The sequence below is a fragment of the Salvelinus fontinalis genome, chromosome 16 (genome assembly GCF_029448725.1).
Source record: "Salvelinus fontinalis isolate EN_2023a chromosome 16, ASM2944872v1, whole genome shotgun sequence".
Lineage (NCBI taxonomy): Eukaryota > Metazoa > Chordata > Actinopteri > Salmoniformes > Salmonidae > Salvelinus > Salvelinus fontinalis.
Window position 1 is genome coordinate 34,244,558 of NC_074680.1, and position 25,889 is coordinate 34,270,446.

At 43.1% G+C, this 25,889-nt stretch overlaps 1 protein-coding gene across 1 annotated transcript in view; it reads left to right on the forward strand.

The window, feature by feature from the left end:
* Positions 1–25,889, forward strand: part of LOC129813061 (protein Daple-like) — a 98,683-nt gene that overhangs the window by 30,053 nt on the left and 42,741 nt on the right. The window contains exons 4-6 of the mRNA XM_055865209.1: positions 20,824–20,893; positions 23,909–23,967; positions 25,605–25,688. Coding sequence (XP_055721184.1) covers positions 20,824–20,893; positions 23,909–23,967; positions 25,605–25,688 — 213 coding nt within the window. The remainder of the gene's footprint in view (positions 1–20,823; positions 20,894–23,908; positions 23,968–25,604; positions 25,689–25,889) is intronic.

Sequence of the window (25,889 nt, forward strand, 5' to 3'; positions counted from 1 at the left end):
CCCTCTCTCTCACACACACACACACACACACACACACACACACACACACACACACACACTCAGCCCATGCGATTGAGCTCCACCAGTGAGTGTGCATAGCTGGTGATTTGTGTTATTGATCCAAGCCTGGATTAGAGGTCAGACCAAAGGGGGTGTAGGGTGTTTTCTCTAAATGGGTCACTGGTACATTTAATATATTGGAATCCTCACCAGACTGATCTGTTCTACTATGGGTATTTATCCAGTCTCTGTGATTTTACTGAACATGATGACTTCATCCTCTCAACCAATACCTGGATCAAAACATGTATGTATCATTCTTAATCTCCTTGTTTATTTTTCCTTTTTACATTGTTCTCACAAACAGTCTTCACAGAAATGATATACAACTCTGAGGACCTATATACTAGGCGGTGTCAGAGGAAGGACCCAAAAATTGTCAAACTCCAGTCAACCAAGTCATAGACTGTTCTCTCTGCTACCGCACAGAAAGCGGTAACGGAGCGCCAAGTCGAGGTCCAAAAGGCTCTTTAACAGCTTCTACCCCCAAGCCATACGTCTGCTGAACCATTAATCAACTGGCCACCCGGACTATTTACATTGAGCTCCCTCTGTACTGCTGCTACTACCCGCTGTTTATTATCTATGCATGGTCACGTTACCCCTACCTACATGTACAAATTACCTCTACTAACCCCCACACATTGACTCGGTACCGGTACCCCCTGTATATAGCCTCATTGTTGTTATTTTATTCTTACTTTTTATTTATTTTTTACTTCAGTTTATTTAGTAAATCTTTTCTTAACTCTATTTTCTGCATGGTTGGTTAAGGGCTTGTAAGTAAGCATTTCACATTGTATTCGGCACATATGACAAATACAATTTGATTTGATTACATCTTTATACAGAATATTATGCACATTTCAGAACAAAACCTGAATCATATTGAGGGACCTGGACCTTTTTAGCATGCTTCATTAATTGTTCTGTCTAATGTGACAAAAACAACCCAGGTAGCCAGTGTGTGTTTCCCTGTAAGTCTGGTCCTTATGTTTCCAGTATAGCCGGATATCCTCTGTCTGCTGTTTGTTTAGGTAGTTAGGGTGGCAGCAGTTGGTTGCAGGGTGCTGGTTGGGCATATCGCCAGACTGTTCATAGCTGTGACACCTTCAAGGGCCTCTAGCTCGCCAGCTGTGTCCCCAGGCTATTGCAGAAGTCTGGTGCTCAGGACTAGCTGCTAGCAGACTTCTATGTGCCTGTGGGGCATCATCCCATAGTATCAGAGCAGAACACTGAAGGGCTCCCGTAACACAACTGCAGCAGCAATGTTTACTATAGACTAGTGTTGCCTTCTCCTCAGGAAAACTGTTCAGTATTGTCACCTCTGATAATACCTGCTCATTGAGCTCTGTATATACAGCCCATTGTTTACACTGAACAACTACAATACGTTGGAATAGAATGGGGAATTGAATTTCTGTATTTTAAGTGTAATAACTAAATGTCTGTTGAATGAGATTTGTCTCTGCTTTCGCTTAATTACTCAAATTAGTATGTATAGAAGTGGTGCTTTGAAGCAGCCCAGGCAGAGTGGATGGAAGCAGGAGTCCTGCTGTTTCCATGGTCTGTGCTGATACGGGAGAGGGTGGCCAATTTGAGGGCTGTGTGGCCTGTGGGAATGCTCTGATTGACGTTACTGTGTTGAGCCCAGCGCTGGAGCGGAGCAGAGCTACCCACCCTGCCGCTGTTGTCTCCTTGATCTTGGTGAGGGAGGGGGGGTGTGTGGCTGGAGCACTCCTCTTTCTCCTTTTATCTGTGATGGAGATTCTCATCTACCTTTCTCCTTTTATCTGTGATGGAGATTCTCATCTACCTTTCTCCTTTTATCTGTGATGGAGATTCTCATCTACCTTTCACTTTTATCTGTAGTGGTAAGTCATCTCACCCTAATGATTTTGGATTTGAAATACTCGGTCTACATCTCCTCTCTGAGCTTAATGTGAACAAGCTTATCTCTCACCAAAACACATCAAGCCAGAAGTCTATCAAACTTAACAAAAATGAATTTCTATGGGTTTCCTAGATTGCAGTGTTCTGCATAGCAACAGAGGAAGAGGAAATGGACCCTGACATCAAAGGGAAATGTCCAACATTTCTTGCCAGTGAGGTCTTACTTTGACCTTCTCACCTAACAGTTCTTCATAGCCATTCCTCTCAACGATGTTTCCAAAATGTAACTTTCTCTTCCCTACTTCCATATTTACAACAAAGGTAGATTTGAGAGTGGAAATGGCTGTTAAAGGATGCTCCTACCTACATATTTCCCTTTCAAGACATTTTGATAAGTATCTAGATACATATCTAGTATCTAGATACATATCTAGTATCTAGATACATGGGCTCCGATATGATATAGGAACGATACGTTTTAGTCTGAAACAATTCTGTTTGATTAGAGAAACTAATTGATTCAAAGCGACACAATGCACTATTTGTTGCATAAACACATTTATTTTCCATTTTATCTGAAATCTGCTGCTGGTGAAGCTCATGAGCTGTTCCTCTCTGAGCGTGCATGCGTGTGTGCTTCAATTATCTATATGTCTAAGGTATAGTGTATTGCAAAAGTATTCAGAACCCTTGGATTTCTTAACATTTTGTGTTACAAAGTGGGAGTAAAATGGATTGACTTTGTCAGCAATTTACACTAAATACTCTGTCAAGTGGAAGAAAAAAATATATATATATTTAAGATTTTTTTTAAAGAAACACTAAAATCGAGTCGTTGCATAAGTACTCAGCCCATTTGTTTATGCAAGCCTACATTTAGTTATGGAGTAAAGTTTGGCTTAACACAGCTAGGGCTGTCCCCGCCTAAATGAAAATCTTGGTCGAAATGTTTTCATATACACACACTAAAATCAACTATATGTGCATTGAGCTTGTCTGATGCTTTAAGCGCACTGTTTGATGAAATAAGACACATGAGTCGAGGGAGCCTGAGATCAAGATAACCTGACCCGACCATCCTACATCCACTCCTACTGGCTTTCTCAGAATCTGGCTTTACTCTCCTGAAGTTGCCGGTAATAGGCTACACAAGGAGTCCTTTCTCATGTGGAATGACCATTTATCTTACCATTTCTATTGATCTGCTTGCCAGTTATGGTTTTCCTATGCACATTTTCATGGAACTGTTTAATTTATAATGTTTTCGTATCTCACTCGTGGTCATGTGGTTAATCAAAATGATATCTAAATGACAATGATACAAACCTAAAAATTAACTTCTATTGCCAACTATATAAAAATAGACTACATAAAGCCAACAAATCAAAACATTGCAGCCTGTAGGATGAAAATATCCTGATTTAAAAATAAATATCCTATAAATCACATTGGCTACACAAGGCCTGTCTGCAACAAACTTGAAACATTGTATCAACTATTAACTTGGGTCTGGCCAAAGCTTGCTCTAGCAATCTTGCAACATTGTATGAAATATTCTGGGCCTTCAGAGTTTCCCATGCCAGTGAGCTTGGGACAGACAAAGCTCTAGGCTATTTGCGCAAGGGATAAGAAGTAATCTTTCTGACGTTTCCACCGGATCAGAGCATGACATTTTTCCCTTTTCACGCTGAGTGCTTATCGAAAGGGAGAGAGCTGGACAGTTCATTGAGAATGACTAAAAAAAGGATGTATAAACAGACTTAATTGGCTTGCTGTGTGAGGTGAAAACATTACTTTGAGAAGCTCCACAGCTCATTAGAGATGGTGCGTTAAGCCAATCAGAAATACTATCAGATCCTCAAATGGGCACATTTACAGTGTATTTGGAAAGTGTTCAGACCCCTTAACTTTTTCCACATTTTGTTACGTTACAGCCTTATTGTAAAATGTATTACATTGTTTTTCCTCATCAATCAACACACAATGCCCCATAATGACAAAGCATAAACAGGTTATTATACAATTTTGCAAATCTATAAAAATACAAATAAATAACATTTACGTAAGTATTCAGATCCTTTATTCTACTTTGTTGAAGCACATTTGGCAGCGATTACAGCCTGGAGTCTTCTTGGGTATGACGCTACAGTGCCTTGCAAAAGTATTCATCCCCCTTGGCGTTTTTCCTATTTTGTTGCATTACAACCTGGAATTTAAATGGATTTTATGTAATGGACATACGCAAAATACTCCAAATTGGTGACGTGAAATTAAAAATACTTTTTAAAAACGGACAAGTTGTGCGTGCATATGTATTCTCCCCCTTTGCTATGTAGCCCCTAAATAATATATGGTGCAACCAATTACCTTCAGAAGTCACAGCATTTGTTAGATTGCACACAGGTGGACTTTTTAAGTGTCACATGATCTGTCACATGATCTCAGTATATATACACCTGTTCTGAAAGTCCCCAGAGTCTGCAACACCACTAAGCAAGGGGGACCACCAAGCAAGCTGCACCATGAAGACCAAGGAGCTCTCCAAACAGGTCAGGGACAAAGTTGTGACGTACAGATCAGGGTTGGGTTGTAAAAAAATATCCTAAACTTTGAACATGCCACAGAGCACCATTAAATCCATTATTAAAAAATGGAAAGAATATGGCACCACAACAAACCTGCCAAGAGAAGGCTGCCCACTAAAACTCACAGACCAGGCAAGGAGGGCATTAATCAGAGAAGCAACAATGAGACCAAAGATAACCCTGAAGGAGCTGCAAAGCTCCACAGCGGAGATTGGAGTATCTGTCCATAGGACCACTTTAAGCCGTACATTCCACAGAGCTGGGCTTTAGGGAAGAGTAGCCAGAAAAAAGCCATTCCTTAAAGAAAAAAATAAGCAAACATGTTTGGTGTTTGCCAAAAGGCATGTGGGAGACTCCCCAAACATATGGAAGAAGGTACTCTGGTCAGATGAGACTAAAATGTAGCTTTTTGGCCATCAAGGAAAACGCTATGTCTGGTGCAAACCAAACACCTCTCATCACCCCGAGAACACCATCCACACAGTGAAGCATGGTGGCGGCAGAATCATGTTGTGGGGATGTTTTTCATCGGCAGGGACTTTGAAACTGGTCAGAATAGAAGGAATGATGGATGGCGCTAAATACAGGGAAATTCATGAGGGAAACCTGTTTCAGTCTTCCAGAGATTTGAGACTGGGATAGAGGTCTTCAAACCTTCCAGCAGGACAATGACCTTAAGCATACTGCTAAAGCAACACTTGTGTGGTGTAAGGGGAAACATTTAAATGTCTTGGAATGGCCAAGTCAAAGCCCCGACCTCAATCCAATTGAGAATCTGTGGTATGACTTAAAGATTGCTGTACACCAGCGGAACCCATTCAACTTGAATGAGCTGGAGCAGTTTTGCCTTGAAGATTGGGCAAATATCCCAGTGGCTAGATGTGCCAAGCTTATAGAGACATACCCCAAGAATAATGTAATTGCTGCAAAAGGTGGCTCTACAAAGTAAATAGTTACGCATGCTCGAGTTTTTAGTTTTTTTGTCATATTTCTTGTATGTTTCACAAAAAATATTTTGCATCTTCAAAGTGGTAGGCATGTTGTGTAAATCAAATGGTACAACCCCCCCAAAAACTATATTTTAATTCCAGGGTGTAAGGCAACGAAATAGGAAAAATGCCAAGGGGGTGAATATTTTCACAAGCCACTGTACAAGCTTGGCACACCTGTGTTTGGAGAGTTTCTCCCATTCTTCTCTGCAGATCTTCGCAAGCTCTGTCAAGTTGGATGGGGTGCGTTGCTGCACAGCTATTTTACGGGCTCTCCAGAGATGTTCGGTTGGGTTCAAGTCCGGGCTCTTGCTGGGCCACTCAAGAAATTCGGAGACTTGTCCCGAAGCCACTCCTGCATTGTCTTGCCTGTGCTTAGGGTTGTTGTCCTGTTGGAAGGTGAACTGTCGCCACAGTCTGACGTCCTTAGCGCTCTGGAGTAGGTTTTCATCAAAGATCTCTCTGTACATTGCACCGTTCCCCTTTGCCTCAACCCTGACTAGTCTCCCAGTCCCTGCAACTGAAAAACATCCCCACATCATGATGCTGCCACCACCATGCTTCACCTTAGGGATGGTGCAAGGTTTCCTCCAGATGTGACGCTTGGCATTCAGGCCAAAGAGTTCTGCGACGAGGCAGAATCATTAGATTGTTTGTTTTGGTACTGTCCATATGTAGCTTGTTTTTGGTCACAGGTCCAGGAATGGCTGAAGAATGGAGCTAACCCTGCAGATAGCACTACTTGGCGATCTGAAAAGTCATAGTCAATTGATCAATAATATAATTCCTTTAGAAACATTTTTTTTCAATTTACAATCTGTGAGAATAGAAAGGTTCAGAACTTTTGTGAAACAGCACAATATATGGCAAATAGAAATCCAATCTGGATGGTGTTAAGAGATGGAGAGGTAGAATGGAGCTGAAGATTGGGACGAATAACAACTAATAAAAAAACAAAAAAATATATGGGGGATTGAAAGTTTTCAGACCATTACATTGATGGAAGCTACAATCTACAGATGAAGTCAGAAGTTTACATACACTTAGGTTGGAGTCATTAAAACTCATTTTTCAACCACTCCATAATCAGGTGCGAGTCTTTACTCAACATTGACAGGAGCGCTCCAAACAAAAGACAATGACTAAATTGACAACTAGTAAATGGAATGAAATAAACCAAAACTTAATTATCACAAGTCTAGCATTGGTTATGCGCTCTGCAAACGTGTTTACTCCTACAATGAGAATGGTAAAAGACTGGAATAATCATTTATTGAATGCATTAACAGAGATTTCCGTAACCATTGATAAACACTAAATCTAATGCAAACAACTCACACAATGAAGTTATGGATCAATGAATGTTCACAAATTGTCAGGAGAGAGCACAATTTGGAGCGAGACTTGCATCTTGGCAACACTTCCCTTCTTCTTGGACTGTGCCATCCCCGCGGCCTCCACACTGGTTTAGTTCACTGAGATGGGCGCGTATAAGACACGTGTATTGTGTGCCATAAAAAATACATGTATATTTGCTACTGCTCGACAAAAAAAATATCTAAGTCGACCAACAACCTATTGACCCAGTCAACTAATTGGGGTCAGCCCTAAACAAATCACACAAGTTACATGGACTCGCTCTGTGTGAAATAATAGGGGTTGACATAATTTTTTTAAGTGACTAACCCTTCCTCTGTCCCCATTCACACAATATCGGTAAGGTCCCTCTGTCAAGTAATCCTTTTCAAGCACAGACCAGGGAGATTTCTGAAAGCCTCATAAAGAAGGGCAGTGATTGTTAGATGGGTAACAACAAATCAGAGACTTTGGACATATCATTTTAAGCATGGTCAAGTTAATAATTATGCTGTGGATTATGTAGTAAACCACCCAGACACATGAAAGATAGTTGTCCTTCTGAACTGAGCTGCAGGACAGGAATGAAACTGCTCAGGGATGTTACCATTAGGCCATTTTGGTGATTTTTAAAACCGCTACAGAGTTCAATGGCTGTGATGGGAGAACTAAGGATGGATCAACATTGTAATGACCTAAATAGGTGACATGAAATATACAAATATTTACAAAACATTAATTCCTGAGTGGCCAAATTAGATTTTCAAGCAGATTTAATTCAAAACTATGGCAAGACTGGAACATTGCTGTCTAGCCATGATCCCCAACATTTTGACAGAGCTTGAGGAATTCTGAAAAGAATAATGGGCAAATATTGCACAATATAGGTGTGTAAAGCTCTTTTAGACTTACCCAAGAAGGCTCACAGCTGTAATCGATGCCTAAGGTGTTCCATGTAAAGTGTTTGCCCCATGTTTCATGAGCTGAAATAAAAGATCCCATAAATTATTAATTTGCACAACAAGCTTATTTCTCTCAAATTGGTTTACATTGTTGTTAGTGAGCATTTCTCCTTTTGCCAAGATAATCCATCCACCTGACACGGGTGGCACATCAAGAAGCTGACTAAACAGCACGATCATTACATGGGAGCTCCTTTTGCTGGGGACAATAAAAGGCCAAATGTGCAGTTTTGTCACAACACAATGCCTGAAGTTGAGTGAGCCTGCGTGCAATTGGCATGCTGACTGCAGGAATGTCCACCAGAGCTGTTGCCAGATGATAATATAATGTTCATTTCTCTACCATAAGCTCCAATGTCATTTTAGAGAACTGGCCTTACAACCGCAGTCCATGTGTAACCACGCCAGCCTCCACATCTGGCTTCTTCACCTGCAGGATTGTCTGAGACCAGCCACCTGGACAGCTGATGAAACTGTGGGATTGCACAACCAAAGAATTTCTGCACAAACTGTCAGAAACCGTCTCAGGGAACCTTGTCTGTGTGCGCCTCATCCTCACCAGGGTCTTCACCTGACTGCAGTTCTGTAACCAATTTCAGTGGGCAAATTCTCACCTTTGATGGCCACTGGCACGGTGGCGAAGTGTGCTCTTCACTGATGAATCCCGGTTTCAACTGTACTGGGCAGATGGCAGACAGCGTGCATGGCGTCGTGTGGGCAAGCGGTTTGCTGATGTCAACGTTGTGAACAGTGCCCCATGGTGGGGTTATGGTATGGGCAGGCATAAGCTATTGATGGACAACCAACACGAATGCATTTTATCAATGGCAATTTGAATGCACAGAGATACCGTGACAAGGTCCTGATGCCCATAGTCGTGCCATTCATCCGCCGTCATCACCTCATGTTTCAGCACTGAAAATGCATGGCCCCGTGTTGCAAGGATCTGTACACAACTCCTGAAAGGGGAAATGTCCCAGTTCTTCTATGGCCTGCATACTGATCAGACATTTCACCCATTTAGCATGTTTGGGATGCTCTGGATCGACGCGTACGACAGCGTGTTCCTCTTCCCGCCAATATCCAGCAACTTTGCACAGCCATTGAAGAGGAGTGGGACAACATTCCACAGGCCACAATCAACAGTCTGATCAACTCTGAAGGAGATGTCGTGCTGCATGAGGCAAATAGTGGTCACACCAGATACTGACTGGTTTTCTTATCCATGCCCCTACCTTTTTTGGGGTGTGTATCTGTGACCAACAGATGCATATGTGTTCCCAGTCATGTGAAATCCGTAATTTATTTCAATTGATTAATTTCCTTATGAACTGTAACTCACAAATCTTTGAAATTGTTGCATTTATATTTTTGTTCAGTGTAGATTGATTCAGGGAGCTGAATACCTATGCAAAGACTTTGTAATTTCATTTTTATTCTTTGAAACAATTTTAGAATTCTCAGATTTTAACAACTATTAGCATTTAGCTCTTATTCCAGGACTTAGACTGTGGGAAATCATATCGTATTGAACATTCTGTACACCCTGGCTCATTTCAGTGGTTTCTGAGTCCTGCAGTAAGAGCTAAGACGCATATATAGTACCTGTCAAAAGTTTGAACACACCTACTCATTCAAGGGCTTTTCTTTATTTTTACCATTTTCTACATTGTAAAATAATAGTGAAGACTTCAAAGCTATGTAATAACACATACAGAATCATGTAGTAACCAAAAAAGTGTTAAACAAATAAATATATTTAATTTTATGTTCTTCAAAGTAGCCACCCTTTGCGTGATTGGGAGTCCCATAGGGCGACGCACAATTGGCCCAGCATCGTCTGGGTTAGGGCTTGGCCAGGGTAGGCCGTCATTGTAAATAAGAATTTGTTCTTAAATGTCTTGCCTAGTTAAATAAAGATAAAATAAAATAAAATTGCCTTGATAACAGCTTTGCACACTCTTGGCATTCTTTCAATGGGGGTGGGGTTACCATGGTGGCAGGAATGCATCTTTCAACATGCTGTTGCCTTCACACTGAATGGAGAGTTAATAGGCCTAGTGGTGGGTGTATTGTCTCTGAGGGATCACACACACACACACAGTGGTATTTATGGGGTCTCAGACATTGCTTCAGTCGTGTTCTTTGTGAGCAGAGTGTCTCTTTTCAACTGTGGTGTCCTTGCAACAGTTCTTGGGCAAGAGGCCAATATGCAGTCTGGGCTTTGAAATATGGCTGAAGGCCAAAAATAAACTTTTGACACATATTTATGAATGACTACAGATTAATTGGTTACAAAGAAGTGTGGTGAACCGCCCAGTCAGCCTTGTGTTTGTTGATGTCATGTGCCTGAGAAGCTGGGAAGACTTGGCTGGCAGTCCCTCTATGGAAATAGACAAACAGTGCTATATAGACACATATCAATACATCTTCAGCTAGTAAAATACTCCTTGTTCTTAGTTTATGTTGGCCACATAAAGATGTCTTTAACACAGAAAAGAGACATATTAGTTAACTGTAGACGTGGCAGGGTGTACAGGAAATCACGGACTACAAAAATAAAAACAGCCCCGCCACAAACACGGACATCACGCTTCCAGACAAACTAAACACCACCTTAGCCCACTTTGAGGAGAATACAGTGCCCCCGTCGCGGTTCGCCGACAATGACTGCGCCCCCGCCCTCCTCCTCCTTGGCCGACGGGAGTAGAACATTTAAACGTGTTCACCCTCGCTACGCTGCTGGCCCAGATGGCATCCCTAGCTGCGTCCTCAGCATGTGCAGACCAGCTGGCTGGTGTGTTTACAGACATATTCAATCGCTCCCTATCCCAGTCTGCTGTCCCCGCTTTAAGATGGCTACCATTGTTCCTGTACCCAAGAAGGCAAAGCTAACTGAACTAAATGACTACAGCTCCGTAGCATTCACCTCTGTCATCATGAAGTGCTTTGAGACTAGTCAAGGATCATATTACCTCCACCTTACCGGCCAACCTAGACCCACTTCAATTTGCATACCGCCCCAACAGGTCCACAGATGACGCATTCGCCATCACACTGCACACTGCCCTATCCCATCTGGACAAAAGGAATACCTATGTAAGAATGCTGTTCAGCTCAGCATTCAACACCATAGTACCCTCCAAGCTCATCATCAAGCTGGAGGCTCTGGGTCTCAACCCGGCCCTGTGCAACTGGGTCCTGGACTTTGACTGACCGCTCCCAGGTGGTGAAGGTAGGAAACATCTCCACTTCGCTGACCCTCAACACTGGGGCCCCACAAGGGTGCGTGCTCAGCCCCCTCCTGTACTCCCTGTTCACCCACGACTGCGTGGCCATGCACGCCTCCAACTCAATCATCAAGTTTGCAGATGACTCAACAGTAGTGGGCTTGATCACCAACAACGTCAAGACATCCTACAGGGAGGAGGTGAGGGCACTCTGAGTGCGGTGTCAGGAAAACAACCTCTTACTCAACATCAACAAAACAAAGGAGCTGATCGTGGACTTCAGGAAACAGCAGAGGGAGCACCCCCCTATCCACATCGAAGGGACAGCAGTGGAGAAGGTGTAAAGTTCCTTGGCGTACACATCATAGACAAACTGAAATTGTCCACCCACACAGGCAGTGTGGTGAAGAGGAGGCTGAAGAAATGTGGCTCGTCACCCAAAACTAGAGGTCGACCGATTAATCGGAATGGCCGATTAATTAGGGCCGATTTCAAGTTTTCATAACAATCGGAAATCGATATTATTACATATTATTTAATTTTTTAACACTTATTTAACTAGGCAAGTCAGTTAAGAACACATTCTTATTTTCGATGACAGCCTAGGAACGGTGGGTTAAGTGCCTTGTTCAGGGGCAGAACGACATATTTTTACCTTGTCAGCTCGGGGATTCAATCTTGCAACCTTACGGTTAACTAGTCCAACGCTCTAACCACCTGCCTTACATTGCACTCCACGAGGAGCCTGCCTGTTACGCGAATGCAGTAAGAAGCCGAAGGTAAGTTGCTAGCTAGAATTAAACTTATCTTATAAAAAAACAATCAATCAATCATAATCACTAGTTAACTACACATGGTTGATGATATTACTAGTTTATCTAATGTGTCCTGCGTTGCATATAATCGATGCGGTGCGCATTCGCGAAAAAGGACTGTTGTTGCACCAACGTGTACCTAACCATAAACATCAATGCCTTTCTTAAAATCAATACACAAGTATATATTTTTAAATATGCAAAGACTTTGTAATTTCATTTTTATTCTTTGAAACAATTTTAGAATTCTCAGATTTTAACAACTACTAGCATTTAGCTCTTATTCCAGGACTTAGACTGTGGGAAATCATATCGTATTGAACATTCTGTACACCCTGGCTCATTTCAGTGGTTTCTGAGTCCTGCAGTAAGAGCTAAGACGCATATATAGTACCTGTTAAAAGTTTGAACACACCTACTCATTCAAGGGCTTTTCTTTATTTTTACCATTTTCTACATATTTAGTTAATATTGCCTGCTAACATGAATTTCTTTTAACAAGGGTAATTGTGTCACTTCTCTTGCAACGGAGTCAGGGTATATGCAGCAGTTTGGCCCGCCTGGCTCGTTGTGAACACTGAAAACTTTCTTTCTAACAAAGACAGCCAACTTCGCCAAACGGGGGATGATTTAACAAAAGCGCATTTGCGGAAAAAGCACAATCGTTGCACGACTGTACCTAACCATAAACATCAATGCCTTTCTTAAAATCAATACACAGAAGAACCGTAATTTCCGGACTATAAGCCGCTACTTTTTTCCCACGCTATGAACCTTGCGCTTTATACAATGACGCGGCTAATTTATGGATTTTTCCCGCTTTCACAAATTCATGCCGCCAAAAAACTGAGCACCGTCACATAATGTGAAGTAAATCGAGCGCGCTCAAACTTTCCATCATTCTGATTACGGTAGTCATTTTGTCACCCTCATCATGGCAAAGACACGGAGAAATGCATATGATGCAGCTTTCAATTTGAAGGCGATCGATCTGGCTGTTTGAAAAGTAAATAGAGCTGCTGCATGGGAGCTTGGCCTTAATGAGTCGATTAAAAGACGTTGGAAACAGCAGCGTGAGAAACTGACTTAGTGCAAATAGACAACAAAAGCTTTCAGAGGAAAGAAAAGCAGATGGCCCGAACTAGAAAATGAGGCTTGGGTGACAAGTGGGGAGAAATCCTTCACTAAAACGGGCCGCATGCGAAGAGCGATTTATAGTCAAGTCTGCCAGTGGGTCCTGACAGCGTGGAGCTGCTGCGTATTGAAGAGGGCAGCATAAACTCAGCGGGGAATTTGCCTCCGGATGAAAGTGAGGAGAGCACAATGAAAACATCCAACATCGGATGAAGCAATTCTGAGGCTATTCAACTCCGACACCAAAGAAGATGACAGTGGTTTCAGTGCACAGGAGGAAGATAGTGACCAAGGACTTTCTTGGTAGGCTACTGTTTACTGCTATTTAAAAAAAAAAAAAAAATGTTACAAGCCTGTTTCGTTAAAGCCTATTTATTTTTGTTACAAGACGTGTTTCGTTAAAGCCTATTTATTTTTGTTACAAGCCGTGTTTCGTTTAAAGGGTGTGTAAAGTTCATTTGTTTCAATGTACTGGTAGGCACCTGCGGCTTATAGACACGTGCGGCTTATTTATGTACAAAATACATTTTTTTTTTAAATTCAGTGGGTGCGGCTTATTTTTAGGTGCGCTTAATAGTCCAGCAATTACGGTATATATTTTTAAACCTGCATATATATATATATATATATATATTTAAAATTTTATCCCATTTTCTCCCCAATTTTCGTGGTATCCAATCGCTAGTAATTACTATCTTGTCTCATCGCTACAACTCCCGTACGGGCTTGAGAGAGACGAAGGTCGAAAGCCATGCGTCCTCCGAAGCACAACCCAACCAAGCCGCACTGCTTCTTAACACAGCGCGCCTCCAACCCGGAAGCCAGCCGCACCAATGTGTCGGAGGAAACACCGTGTACCTGGCCCCCTTGGTTAGCGCGCACTGCGCCCGTTCCGCCACGGGAGTCGCTGGAGCGCGATGAGACAAGGATATCCCTACCGGCCAAACCCTCCCTAACCCGGACGACGCTATGCCAATTGTGCGTCGCCCCACGGACCTCCCGGTCGCGGCCGGCTGCGACAGAGCCTGGGCGCGAACCCAGAGACTCTGGTGGCCTAGACCACTGCGCCACCCGGGAGGCCTAAACCTGCATATTTAGCTAAAAGAAATCCAGGTTAGCAGGCAATATTAACCAGGTGAATTTGTGTCACTTCTCTTGCGTTCATTGCACGCAGAGTCAGGGTATATGCAACAATTTGGGCCGCCTGGCTCGTTGCGAACTAATTTGCCAGAATTTTACATAATTATGACATAACATTGACTTTATAACATTGACTTTATACATAACATTGACTTTACTAGTCACTTTGTTCAATTCACTCTAAATAACGCCACTTTAATAATGTTTATATATCTTACATTACTCATATCACGTGTATATACTGTATTTTATACCATCTATTGCACCTTGCCGCTCGGCCATCGCTCATCCATTTCCTTACATATTCATATTCTCATTCACTCCTTTTAGATTTGTGTGTATTAGGTAGCTGTTGGAGTTGTTATATATTACTGCACTGTCGGAACTAAAAGCAGAAGCATTTCGCTACACTCGCATTAACATCTGTTAACCATGTGTATGTGACCAATAAAATTGGATTTGATGTGACAGAATGAACGAAACCTGATGATTGGTGTGTCAGATGTCTGTATGGTTCATTGGCTCTCCTAAACACCCATTTTGGCTACCAGGATATAGGTAGCATATTTATTCACTCGGTCAACAAGCTTGAGCATTTGTTTAATCCATTGTTGAAGGAGAAATATAATGGCTCCGTTGCTTCTTATTTTAGCCTCTGTCTTTGCAATTAATGATCGCTGTCTTTCCTCCATGCCTCAGTCTCCTCTGTTCTGTCTGTTTTCTGTGCAGTATATCTGCACAGGCAGTTATTCCCAATCCCCCATCTCTCAGAATGTACAGCTTTATATAGTGTAGTAGTACCCTGTGGTCTACAGCTCCTCTCTGAGCTTAATGTGAACAGACTTATCTCTCACCAAAACACATCAAGCTAGAAGTCTGGCAAACCAAACAAAAATGATTTATGGGTTTCCTAGATTGCAGTGTTCTGCATAGCAACAGAGGAAGAGGAAATGGACCCTGACATCAAAGGGAAATGTCCAACATTTCTTGCCAGTGAGGTCTTACTTTGACCTTCTGACCTAACAGTTCTTCATAGCCATTCCTCCCAACGATGTTTCCAGATTGTTAATGAGCTACTGCTGCTGATTGTCATTTGATCCCACTTCCCTGTTTAAACAAGCGTAGATTTGAGAGTGGAAATGGCTGTTGTCTAGGGACGTTCCTACCTACTGCATCACACACGAAGGTATGAGGTCAGCAAAAAACATCTTTGTTTTTGTACTTGAAGTAATTATCAATGTTAGGTGGGTAATGGAAAAGTAGATAGAATAGGAGAGATGTGACTCTAGTACCTGAACATGACCTTACCTGAATGCTGAAATTCATCAAATTCATCATAATGTAAAATGGACCTCTTTTTGTTAGTGTATTAGTGTGTCCCAGGCAGTTAGCCATGTTAGTGGAAAACAACATTCTAATGCTACAGGGTCATGTTCAGTTAAGCTCACCATAGCAAAAGACTTTAAACAATCAAATGAAAATGTGTGTTTTCCCCCTCCTTGTTTTTTCAGTTTGGTGCCTAATGAGCCAGTACTGGAGAAACAACATGGAGATGTGCTCTTTGGTTAGTTGTAGCCTTAGAGGCATCATCTGCCAGGCTGCTGTCAAGTTTCATTTACTCTGGTTTGGTTTCTCCTATTTTGCTGATGGTTGGGACTGGCTGACTGCAGGAGTTGACCAGGCAAAGAGAATGCTTCCCAAATGACACCCTATTTGCTTTATAGTCCACTACTTTTGACCAGAGCCTGGGTGCCATTTTGGATGTAAACAGGGAGAGAGTTGGGGAAGAACTATACTGAACAAAAATATAAACGCATGCAACAATTTCAAAGATTTTACAGTTCATTAGAAGGAAATCAGTCAATCAAAATAAATGAATGAAGCCCTAATCTATTGATTTCACATGACTGGGCTGGAGCACAGCCAAGGGTGGGCTTGGGAGGACACAGGCCCACCCACTTTGGAGCCAGGCCCAGCCAATCAGAATGAGTCATCGTCCCCCTTCAGCAGGTGAAGAAGCTGGATGTGGAGGTCCTGGGCTGGCGTGGTTGGTTGGTTGGAAGTACTGACAAATTCTATTAAATGATGTTGGAGGAAGCGGCTTATGGTAGTGAAATGAACATTCAATTCTCTGGCAACAGCTCTGGTGGACATTCCTGCAGTCAGCATGCCAGTTGCACTCTCCGTCAACTTGAGACATCTGTGGCATTTGGTTGTGTGACAAAACAGCACATTTTAGTGTAGCTTTTTATTGTCCCCAGCACAAGGTGCACCTGTGTAATGATGCTGTTTAATTTACTTCTTTATGCCACACCTATCAGGTGGATGGATTATCTTGGCAAAGGAGAAATGCTCACTAACAGGGATGTAAACACAATTTGAGAGAGAAGCTTTTTTTATGGACATTTTCAGGGGTCTTTTATCTTTATTTTATTTGCGTTTTATATTTTTGTTACGTATATTTAGATATGCATCATAGCCAACACTTGCAACTACTTCAGATGTTGGGTAGTCCTCACTGGCCTGTCCTCCAGGGGGTAAACTAATAAGAAGCCTGTATCAGAGCTGTCATTCTCCCTCATGTTCCTCTCTATGATCACCTGTCTACTGAAACATGAAGCCTGTAACACCCTGTAACACCTCCACAAAGCCCCAGTGCTAGCCACATGACAAAGAGCTGGTAATTGGACATTGTTGTTGTTTCCCTAAATTGATTTAGTTAAGTAGCCATTCAATTAAAAGGTGTTTTATAAAAAAAGGACTGTGTGTGACATATGTGACAAGCTGTGTTGGAGTATTGATGAGGTGTAACAGACGTATGGGATCCTCTTGTCAGACACAGTTAGTCGTTATGTTTTATGGCCATAGGAAAGGGGGATAGTCAATTGTACAACTGAATGCCTTCAACTGAAATGTGTCTTCCGCATTTAACCCAACCCCTCTGAATCAGAGGATCCAGTCTAGATGTACCATGCTTATCTACTGTGACCCCTCCCCCTCAACCCAAGCGTCTGTTCGTAACAGTCTCACTCAGTTGATTTGACTGTTATGTATACTTACTATTGAGATGTAATGTTGTAGGCCCTAACTATTGAAAAAGTTATTGGTAAATCTCCAAATATGCATTCAGACCCAGATTTTCACAACAACCATGTAACCTTAGCTAAGGAAAAGTCACACCTGTCTTTTTATTCTCGTGACATCTCTAAGGTGCTACTAGTGTAAGATGAGAACCCGAGCAGATAGGTAGACCTAGAGGTCGACTGATTAATCCGAATGGCCAATTTAATTAGTGCCGATTTCAAGTTTTCATAACAATCGTTAATCTGCCTTTTTGGATGCAGATTATATTGCAATCCACGAGGAGACTGCGTGGCAGGCTGACCACCTGTTATGCGAGTGCAGGCAGCAAGGAGCCATGGTAAGTTGCTAGCTAGCATTAAACTTATCTTATAAAAAAACAATCTATCTTAACATAATCACTAGTTAACTACAGTACACATGGCTGATGATATTACTAGTTTAACTAGCTTGTCCTGCGTTGCATATAATCAATGCGGTGCCTGAAATTGTGTCACTTCTCTTGTGTTCAGCGTAAGCAGAGTCAGGGTAGATGCAGCAGTTTGGGTCGCCTGGCTCGTTGCAAACTGTGTGAAGACCATTTCTTCCTAACAAAGACCATAATTCATTTGCCAGAATTGAAGGTTGTGCAATGTAACAGCATTATTTTGACTTAGGGTTGCCACCTGTTCGATAAAATACGTAACGGTTCCGTGATTTTCTGGATTTTTTTCTCTCATTTTGTCTGTCATAGTTGAAGTGTACCTATGATGGAAATTACAGGCCTCATCTTTTTAAGTTGGAGAACTTGCACAATTGGTGGCTGACTAAATACTTTTTTGCCCCACTATATATATAAAAGCATCCGATTTAATCGGTATCAGCTTTTTTTGGTCCTCCAATAATCGGTATCGGCTTCGACAAATCATAATCGGTAGACCTCTAGTTAGACCGCTTTGTTCTGCACTTTCTAAACTCATTGTGCGGTTCTGGTTTCTAGTTCAGAGCATTTGAAATAGAGAAGGGGGGCCGTTTTTGTTTTAGTGGCTACTCATGATGACAAGGGTAACAAATGGAATGTTCAACAGTTTTCACCTAACAATAGAGCTGTAGCTAGGCCGGGTCCTCTGCCAAGGGTCTGCTGGAATAGCAGGGAGGGAGGGAGTGTGGTCATCACAACACCACCCAGCCCCTCTATATAGGAGCCCCCTCTCTTCTCTTGAAGGGGGGGCAGCCCCTTTGATTCTACCCAAGGCCTTTCTAATCTAATTCCTCCTGAGTCTGGAGGGGAAAGGAGGGAAAGAAAAGGAGTGATGTCATAGGCCAACTTCTGTGACTAGGTACTGCTTATTTGGTGTCAGTTCTCGCCCTCAGCCCTCGTTTTTAGTCAGCTTTGCGAGTGTATAATTATGTTCACTCCGGGGCCGAAACTCCCCAAAATTCAATTTGCGACAATTGTACATCCGCTAAGAAAAGTCTGTGAACTTAAAAACAACATCAATGGAGAAGTCAACATACAAGTGTAAGTAACAACAAATGCAAATAAGTTAGAAATTGTGCTATTAAATGCACATGACGGTAGAAACACGTCTCGTAAAGATCCCGTGGCACTTATCATAAGAGGGGATATTAACCCCGGTGTCCTGGCTAAATTCCCAATCTGGCCTTCATAGGAGCCATGGTAAGGAGCCATGGCCACCTAATCATAGGAGCCATGGCCACCTAATCATCCCCAGCTTCCAATTGACTCATTCATCTCCTCTCCTCCCCCGTGTAACTATTCCCTGCATTGATTGCTGTATGAACTCCCCTCCTCTCCAAACGTTCTCCACAAGCTGAAAACGGGCTAATTTCCATCAAGATTGTCTGTTATTGCGTGTTTCCCGAGGTTTGTAAGTGACCTCGTCCTCCATATTCACGCCAGTGGAAGATTCCTGTTCTGGCTGGAGGCTGGGGCTTTGGTTCATTTACATTTACATTTAAGTCATTTAGCAGACGCTCTTATCCAGAGCGACTTACAAATTGGTGCATTCACCTTATGACATCCAGTGGAACAGCCACTTTACAATAGTGCATCTAAATCTTTTAAGGGGGGGGGGGGTCAGAAGGATTGCTTTATCCTATCCTAGGTATTCCTTGAAGAGGTGGGGTTTCAGGTGTCTCCGGAAGGTGGTGATTGACTCCGCTGTCCTGGCGTCGTGAGGGAGTTTGTTCCACCATTGGGGTGCCAGAGCAGCGAACAGTTTTGACTGGGCTGAGCGGGAACTGTACTTCCTCAGTGGTAGGGAGGCGAGCAGGCCAGAGGTGGATGAACGCAGTGCCCTTGTTTGGGTGTAGGGCCTGATCAGAGCCTGAAGGTACTGAGGTGCCGTTCCCCTCACAGCTCCGTAGGCAAGCACCATGGTCTTGTAGCGGATGCGAGCTTCAACTGGAAGCCAGTGGAGAGAGCGGAGGAGCGGGGTGACGTGAGAGAACTTGGGAAGGTTGAACACCAGACGGGCTGCGGCGTTCTGGATGAGTTGTAGGGGTTTAGTGGCACAGGCAGGGAGCCCAGCCAACAGCGAGTTGCAGTAATCCAGACGGGAGATGACAAGTGCCTGGATTAGGACCTGCGCCGCTTCCTGTGTGAGGCAGGGTCGTACTCTGCGGATGTTGTAGAGCATGAACCTACAGGAACGGGCCACCGCCTTGATGTTAGTTGAGAACGACAGGGTGTTGTCCAGGATCACGCCAAGGTTCTTAGCGCTCTGGAAGGAGGACACAATGGAGTTGTCAACCGTGATGGCGAGATCATGGAACGGGCAGTCCTTCCCCGGGAGGAAGAGCAGCTCCGTCTTGCCGAGGTTCAGCTTGAGGTGGTGATCCGTCATCCACACTGATATGTCTGCCAGACATGCAGAGATGCGATTCGCCACCTGGTCATCAGAAGGGGGAAAGGAGAAGATTAATTGTGTGTCGTCTGCATAGCAATGATAGGAGAGACCATGTGAGGTTATGACAGAGCCAAGTGACTTGGTGTATAGCGAGAATAGGAGAGGGCCTAGAACAGAGCCCTGGGGGACACCAGTGGTGAGGAGACAGATTCTCGCCACGCCACCTGGTAGGAGCGTCCTGTCAGGTAGGACGCAATCCAAGCGTGGGCCGCGCCGGAGATGCCCAACTCGGAGAGGGTGGAGAGGAGGATCTGATGGTTCACAGTATCGAAGGCAGCCGATAGGTCTAGAAGGATGAGAGCAGAGGAGAGAGAGTTAGCTTTAGCAGTGCGGAGCGCCTCCGTGATACAGAGAAGAGCAGTCTCAGTTGAGTGACTAGTCTTGAAACCTGACTGATTTGGATCAAGAAGGTCATTCTGAGAGAGATAGCAGGAGAGCTGGCCAAGGACGGCACGTTCAAGAGTTTTGGAGAGAAAAGAAAGAAGGGATACTGGTCTGTAGTTGTTGACATCGGAGGGATCGAGTGTAGGTTTTTTCAGAAGGGGTGCAACTCTCTTCATGGTTCATGGTGGCAGGTAGGCTGGCACACAGGACTTCTGCTGCTATTGTTTCCTTCCTCTGGTACTTCTGTTTGTTAACCTCTTATGTTCCCCTCTGTGATTTCAGGACAGTCTCCAGCAGCTCATCCTGATGACTCTGCCTAATGTGCTGACCATGGCTAAGGACCCCCTCTCAGGTACTGTGGTGCTCACATTGTCCACGACATACTAACAAGTTGTTAAAAACCTACCGTACATATCCCCTTGACATAGCAGGCCAGTTCATATACTGTACTGTATGAGGGCATGTTCTCTGTTGGCTGGGAAGGATGCACATGTTGTGGCCCTTTTCTGGGGTCAGTCAGGAAGTGGGAAAGGCAGGAAAAGGCCCATTGGAACCCTGCAGCCTGTCTGTCTGCATGTAGGAGGCTAATCGGACCACGGAGAGTGCTGAGTGTGTGTGGCCTCCGGCCTGGTGTTCGACAACCTCTCAGGGTCACACCTGATATGGCTAGCTGTATGTTTGGGACTATGGAGAGAGTCAGACCTGATATAGTGGGTGAGGAGAGGGAAGATACAGAGGCCCGCTGTCCTCAAGATATAGGCACAACTGGGGATAGTTCACGTAATGCTACTATGGTATTGGGCCTTGATGGGACCATAGTCTGATTTAGTACAAACAAAACTTTTATGAGAAGAAAGGTTTGTTTTCTAATCTAATTTAATCTCGAACACAGAACCATATATTGTGTATGCTACTCTGTCACGAGAGATTACATCTAGCTAGTGGGTTCTTGGGGCCTCCTCTATATACTTAAGGGAAGGCATAGGCCCACCCACTTGGGAGCCAGGTCCACCCACTGGGGAGCCAGGCCCAGCCAATCAGAATGAGTTTTTCCCCACAAAGAAGCATTATTACAGAGAGAAATACTCCTCAGTTTCATCAGCTGTCAGGATGACTGGTCTCAGACGATCCCACAGGTGAAGAAGCTGGATGTGGCGGTCCGGGGCGGGCGTGGTTACAGATTGTCTGCGGTTGTGAGGCTGGTTGGATGTACTCACAAATTCTCTAAAACGACATGATAGAGAAATTAACATTACATTCTCTGGCAACAGCTCTGGTGGACATACCTGCAGTCAGTATGCCAATTGCACGCTCCCTCATCTTGAGAAATCTGTGGCATTGTGTTGTGTGACACAACTGCACATTTGAGTGGCCTTTTATTGTGTCCAGCACAAGGTGCACCTGTGTAATGATCATGCTGTTTAATCAGCTTCTTGATGTCTCACATCGGTCAGGTGAAAGGATTATCTTGGCAAAGGAGAAATGTTCACTTACAGGGATGTAAAGAACTTTGTGCCCAAAATTTGAGCTAAATAAGCTTTTTGTGCGTATGGAAAAAATCTGGGATCTTTTATTTCAACTCGAGAAACATGGGACCAACACTTTACATGTTACATTTATATTTATGTTCAGTATAATTAATGCAGTACAGTGCTGTACTCTATGCATGAATTAATAAAAGGATCACCAGACAAGTTATTTCCATGGTATTTGTGACTGTGCTGGCGTGAGAAAATATCTCCAGGATGATGCCGTCTTAAATTGGCTCATTCTCATGTTTGAAGTGTTCAGCTTCACCGCCAGACAAACTGTTGTACCTTCTCCTCCCAGTGGCTAGGCCTTTCATGGGTTGGGCTGCTACCCTGCAACTACCCTGCCACGCACATGCTTGTTTTGCATGTTTCCTGCAACTGTCTGTCAAACACAAAAATCACTTTTTTTTATTAGGACCAATTTGGCAGATTTTATTTTCCTACCGGGTGCCAATTGAACTAGATCTAGGCCTTTGATTGGCCTTTATATGAAAACGTGTTTAGCAGTCAAGAACAATAGTGATCTACGAATGGGAGTGGTGGGGTTATTGGGAGGCTTTTGTTGTAAGCCAGCCTTGGTATGTGAACTTAATCTGAATGGTGCTTAATGGGGTATGTGTTCATATTATTGTTTGTGGATGGTTGTGTTATGTTTGTATGGAATGGCCTTTGGAAGTTAGCTTTTCAATGAGTTCCCGTGTTCAGTGTAGTTCCCATGTACAGTGTCGATTGTAGAAACAGTGAAAAGCTCCTCTCAGGGCGACACCACTGCCTGCCTATGTGTATACCTCTCTTGTCTTTTTAGTTGGTCTCAATGGAATAAGGGCAGGGCTGGGTCTCAGACATGGTCTCCATGGTAACCTTGTTGCCCTTTTCCCCAGAGTTCTGATCCAGCTTTTTAGGATTTCCTTCCAGGCAAGGACACACACACACACAGAGAGCTGATCCCATACAAACCCTGTACATAATGAAGCAGTAAAGACTTTTGTAAATCATATGTCTCTTTTAAAAAATATATATAGCGCTTCCGCACGGCAAGCGGTACCGGTTCATCAAGTCTGACACCAACAGGCTACTGAACAGCTTCTATCCCTGAGCCATAATGCTGCTAAATAGCTAACAGAATGGCTACATGGACTATCTTGAATTGACCCTTGTATTTTTATTTTTGCACCATCTCTATGCACACTCACAGGACTGTACACATTGACACACACTGACAAGCCAACACACATAACATGCACCCACATTTATTCTGTCTCTACACACATGCGCGCATACAATCATAATTTACGCTGCTGCTACTCTGTTTATCATGTATTCTGATGCCTTACCCCTATACTCCAGTATCCCTGCACATTGTAAATATGGTATTGGAACTGACCCTGTATATAGCGTCTTACTTTCTCCTGTACTTGTTTTTATATCCTCTGTGTTTTTGTTCTACCTTGGTATTTTTTTTGCTATATTGATTACTGCTTTGTTGGGTTGGAGCTTGCATTAAAGGCATTTCACTGTACTTGTGAACTTAACTTGAAACTTCAAACATAAAGGCTTGCTACATCCACAAAAACACCCAAACATAACCCTGAGCTGAGGCTGATTTAATGATTGACCCACTGACTGATGGCTCCTAACCAAACCAACAGGGATGGGAGAGATCCTTCAGCCCATTAGTGTAAGAACTGGGGGATGGGAGAGACCCAGAAAGCTGTCATTTGTGATTTGCTGCCTACCTGTGGGATTTAAATCAAAATCGAATCTGAGCTAAAAATCAATCTGCTAAAAGAAAATGTGGTTTTAATCAGTTATGTCTTCATCTTTCTCTTCAACAGGCAAGAGCATGGAAGAGGTGAAGAGACTGCTGCTGTTGATCCTAGGCTGTGCTGTGCAGGTAACACAATACACACTAATTGAGACGAGCAGATCTGGGCTCAAATAGTATTCCAAGTCTTTCAAATACTTTAGATGTCCTTGATTGAGCTTGTCTGGTGCAATGGAATAGTCTGACAAAGTGCAAAGCCCACCCACAGTACTCAGGCAAGCTCAGTATGGAAAAGGAAAGGGTATTTAACTGTATTAACTGCAACTGAAAACAGTAGCCTACAGTGCATCAGCAATGCCATGTTATCAACATTCTATGAATCAATTCAAAATGGCCCTCAAATGTTTGAGATGAATTTCTCTTTGAAATCGACATGTCCAAGGTAGCACCAAAACCACAGAGCATGGCAGAGGCTCTGAGATATAAAGGGTTAAATGGTGCAGGACAGGGACCACCCACTCGTGCCGGCACCAGAGGCTATTGTTTTCTTTCCCTCCCAATCCCCTGGCCTCTCGCTCATTTTGAATAGTTGATAAAATGTTTAAAAAAAATTCGAATCATGATACAATCAAAAAATGTCAATGTCGGGCATAGATGGAATGCATTATGTAAGTCCATTATTTTGATTTTTTTCACCTTTATTTAACCAGGTTGGCCAATTGAGAACAAGTTCTCATTTACAACTGGGACCTGGCCATGATAAAGCGAAGCAGTGTGACAAAAACAACAACACAGTGTTACACATAAACAAACGTACAGTCAATAACACAAAAGAAAAATAGAAAAATCTATGTACAGTGTGTGAAAATGTAGGGAGGTAGGCAATAAATAGGCCCTAGAGGCGCAAATAATTACAATTTAGCATTAATACTGGAGGGATGTGCAGATGATGTGCACATAGAGATACTGGGGTGAAGAAAAGCAAGAGGGTAAGTAATAATATGGGGATGAGGTAGTCGGGTGTGCCATTTACAGATTGGCTGTGTACAGGTACAGTGATCGAAAAGCTGCTCTGACAGCTGATGCTTAAAGTTAGAGAGGGAGATATGAGACTCCAGCTTCAGTGATTTTTGCAATTTGTTCCAGTCATTGGCAGCAGAGAACTGGAAGGAAAGGCGGCGAAAGGAGGAATTGGCTTTGGGGATGACCAGTGCAATATACCTGCTGGAGCGCGTGCTACGGGTGGGTGTTGCTATGGTGACCAGTGAGCTGAGATAAGGCAGGGCTTTACCTTGCAAAGACTTATAGATGACCTGGAGCCAGTGGGTATGGCGACGGATATGTAGTGAGGGCCAGCCAACAAGAGCATACAGGTCGCAGTGGTGGGTAGTATATGTGGCTTTGGTGATAAAACGGATGGGATTTAAACCACAATCGAAGGGTCAATGTGTTATCTATGCATCTTATAATTGCACTAACCCTGTTTTTTTTCTATCCATTGAATGAAAATTACCTGAGTCCAACAACAAGCCCTACGCTGACAATTAGACACGTGCTGCCTCAGGTTCTCCACGTTACTCTATACAGTATTTCTACAAGATTTAAACCTTTTCATCTGGCTTATGTGTAATTATGATCATTCACACACCCAGTCTTTGTGTTCCGTAGAGAATGGGAAAACCAAGTCTGAATCAGAATATGTTTCTGATAGTTTATAGTACCTATAGATATCTAATAGAAGTGTCTGTCATTGTTTCTCTCTGCAGTGTGAGAGGAAAGAAGAGATCATTGAGAAAATCAAACTGCTCGACTTTGAGAGGCAGGCAGCCATCGTCTCCCACATTCAAGAGGTGAGTAGTACAGGTGTAGGTGTGTTCACGTCAAAGCAGGCACACATGCTCATGCACATCAGCAATTCCTTTTTATAGTGATTATTTTTCTTACATTATCTTCAGATATGCTTGAAAATACAGATTGAAATTAGGCATCTTGCACATTTACAGAAATATTGATTTATGTGCACGGTCGCTGTCAAATATATCTATTAAAGT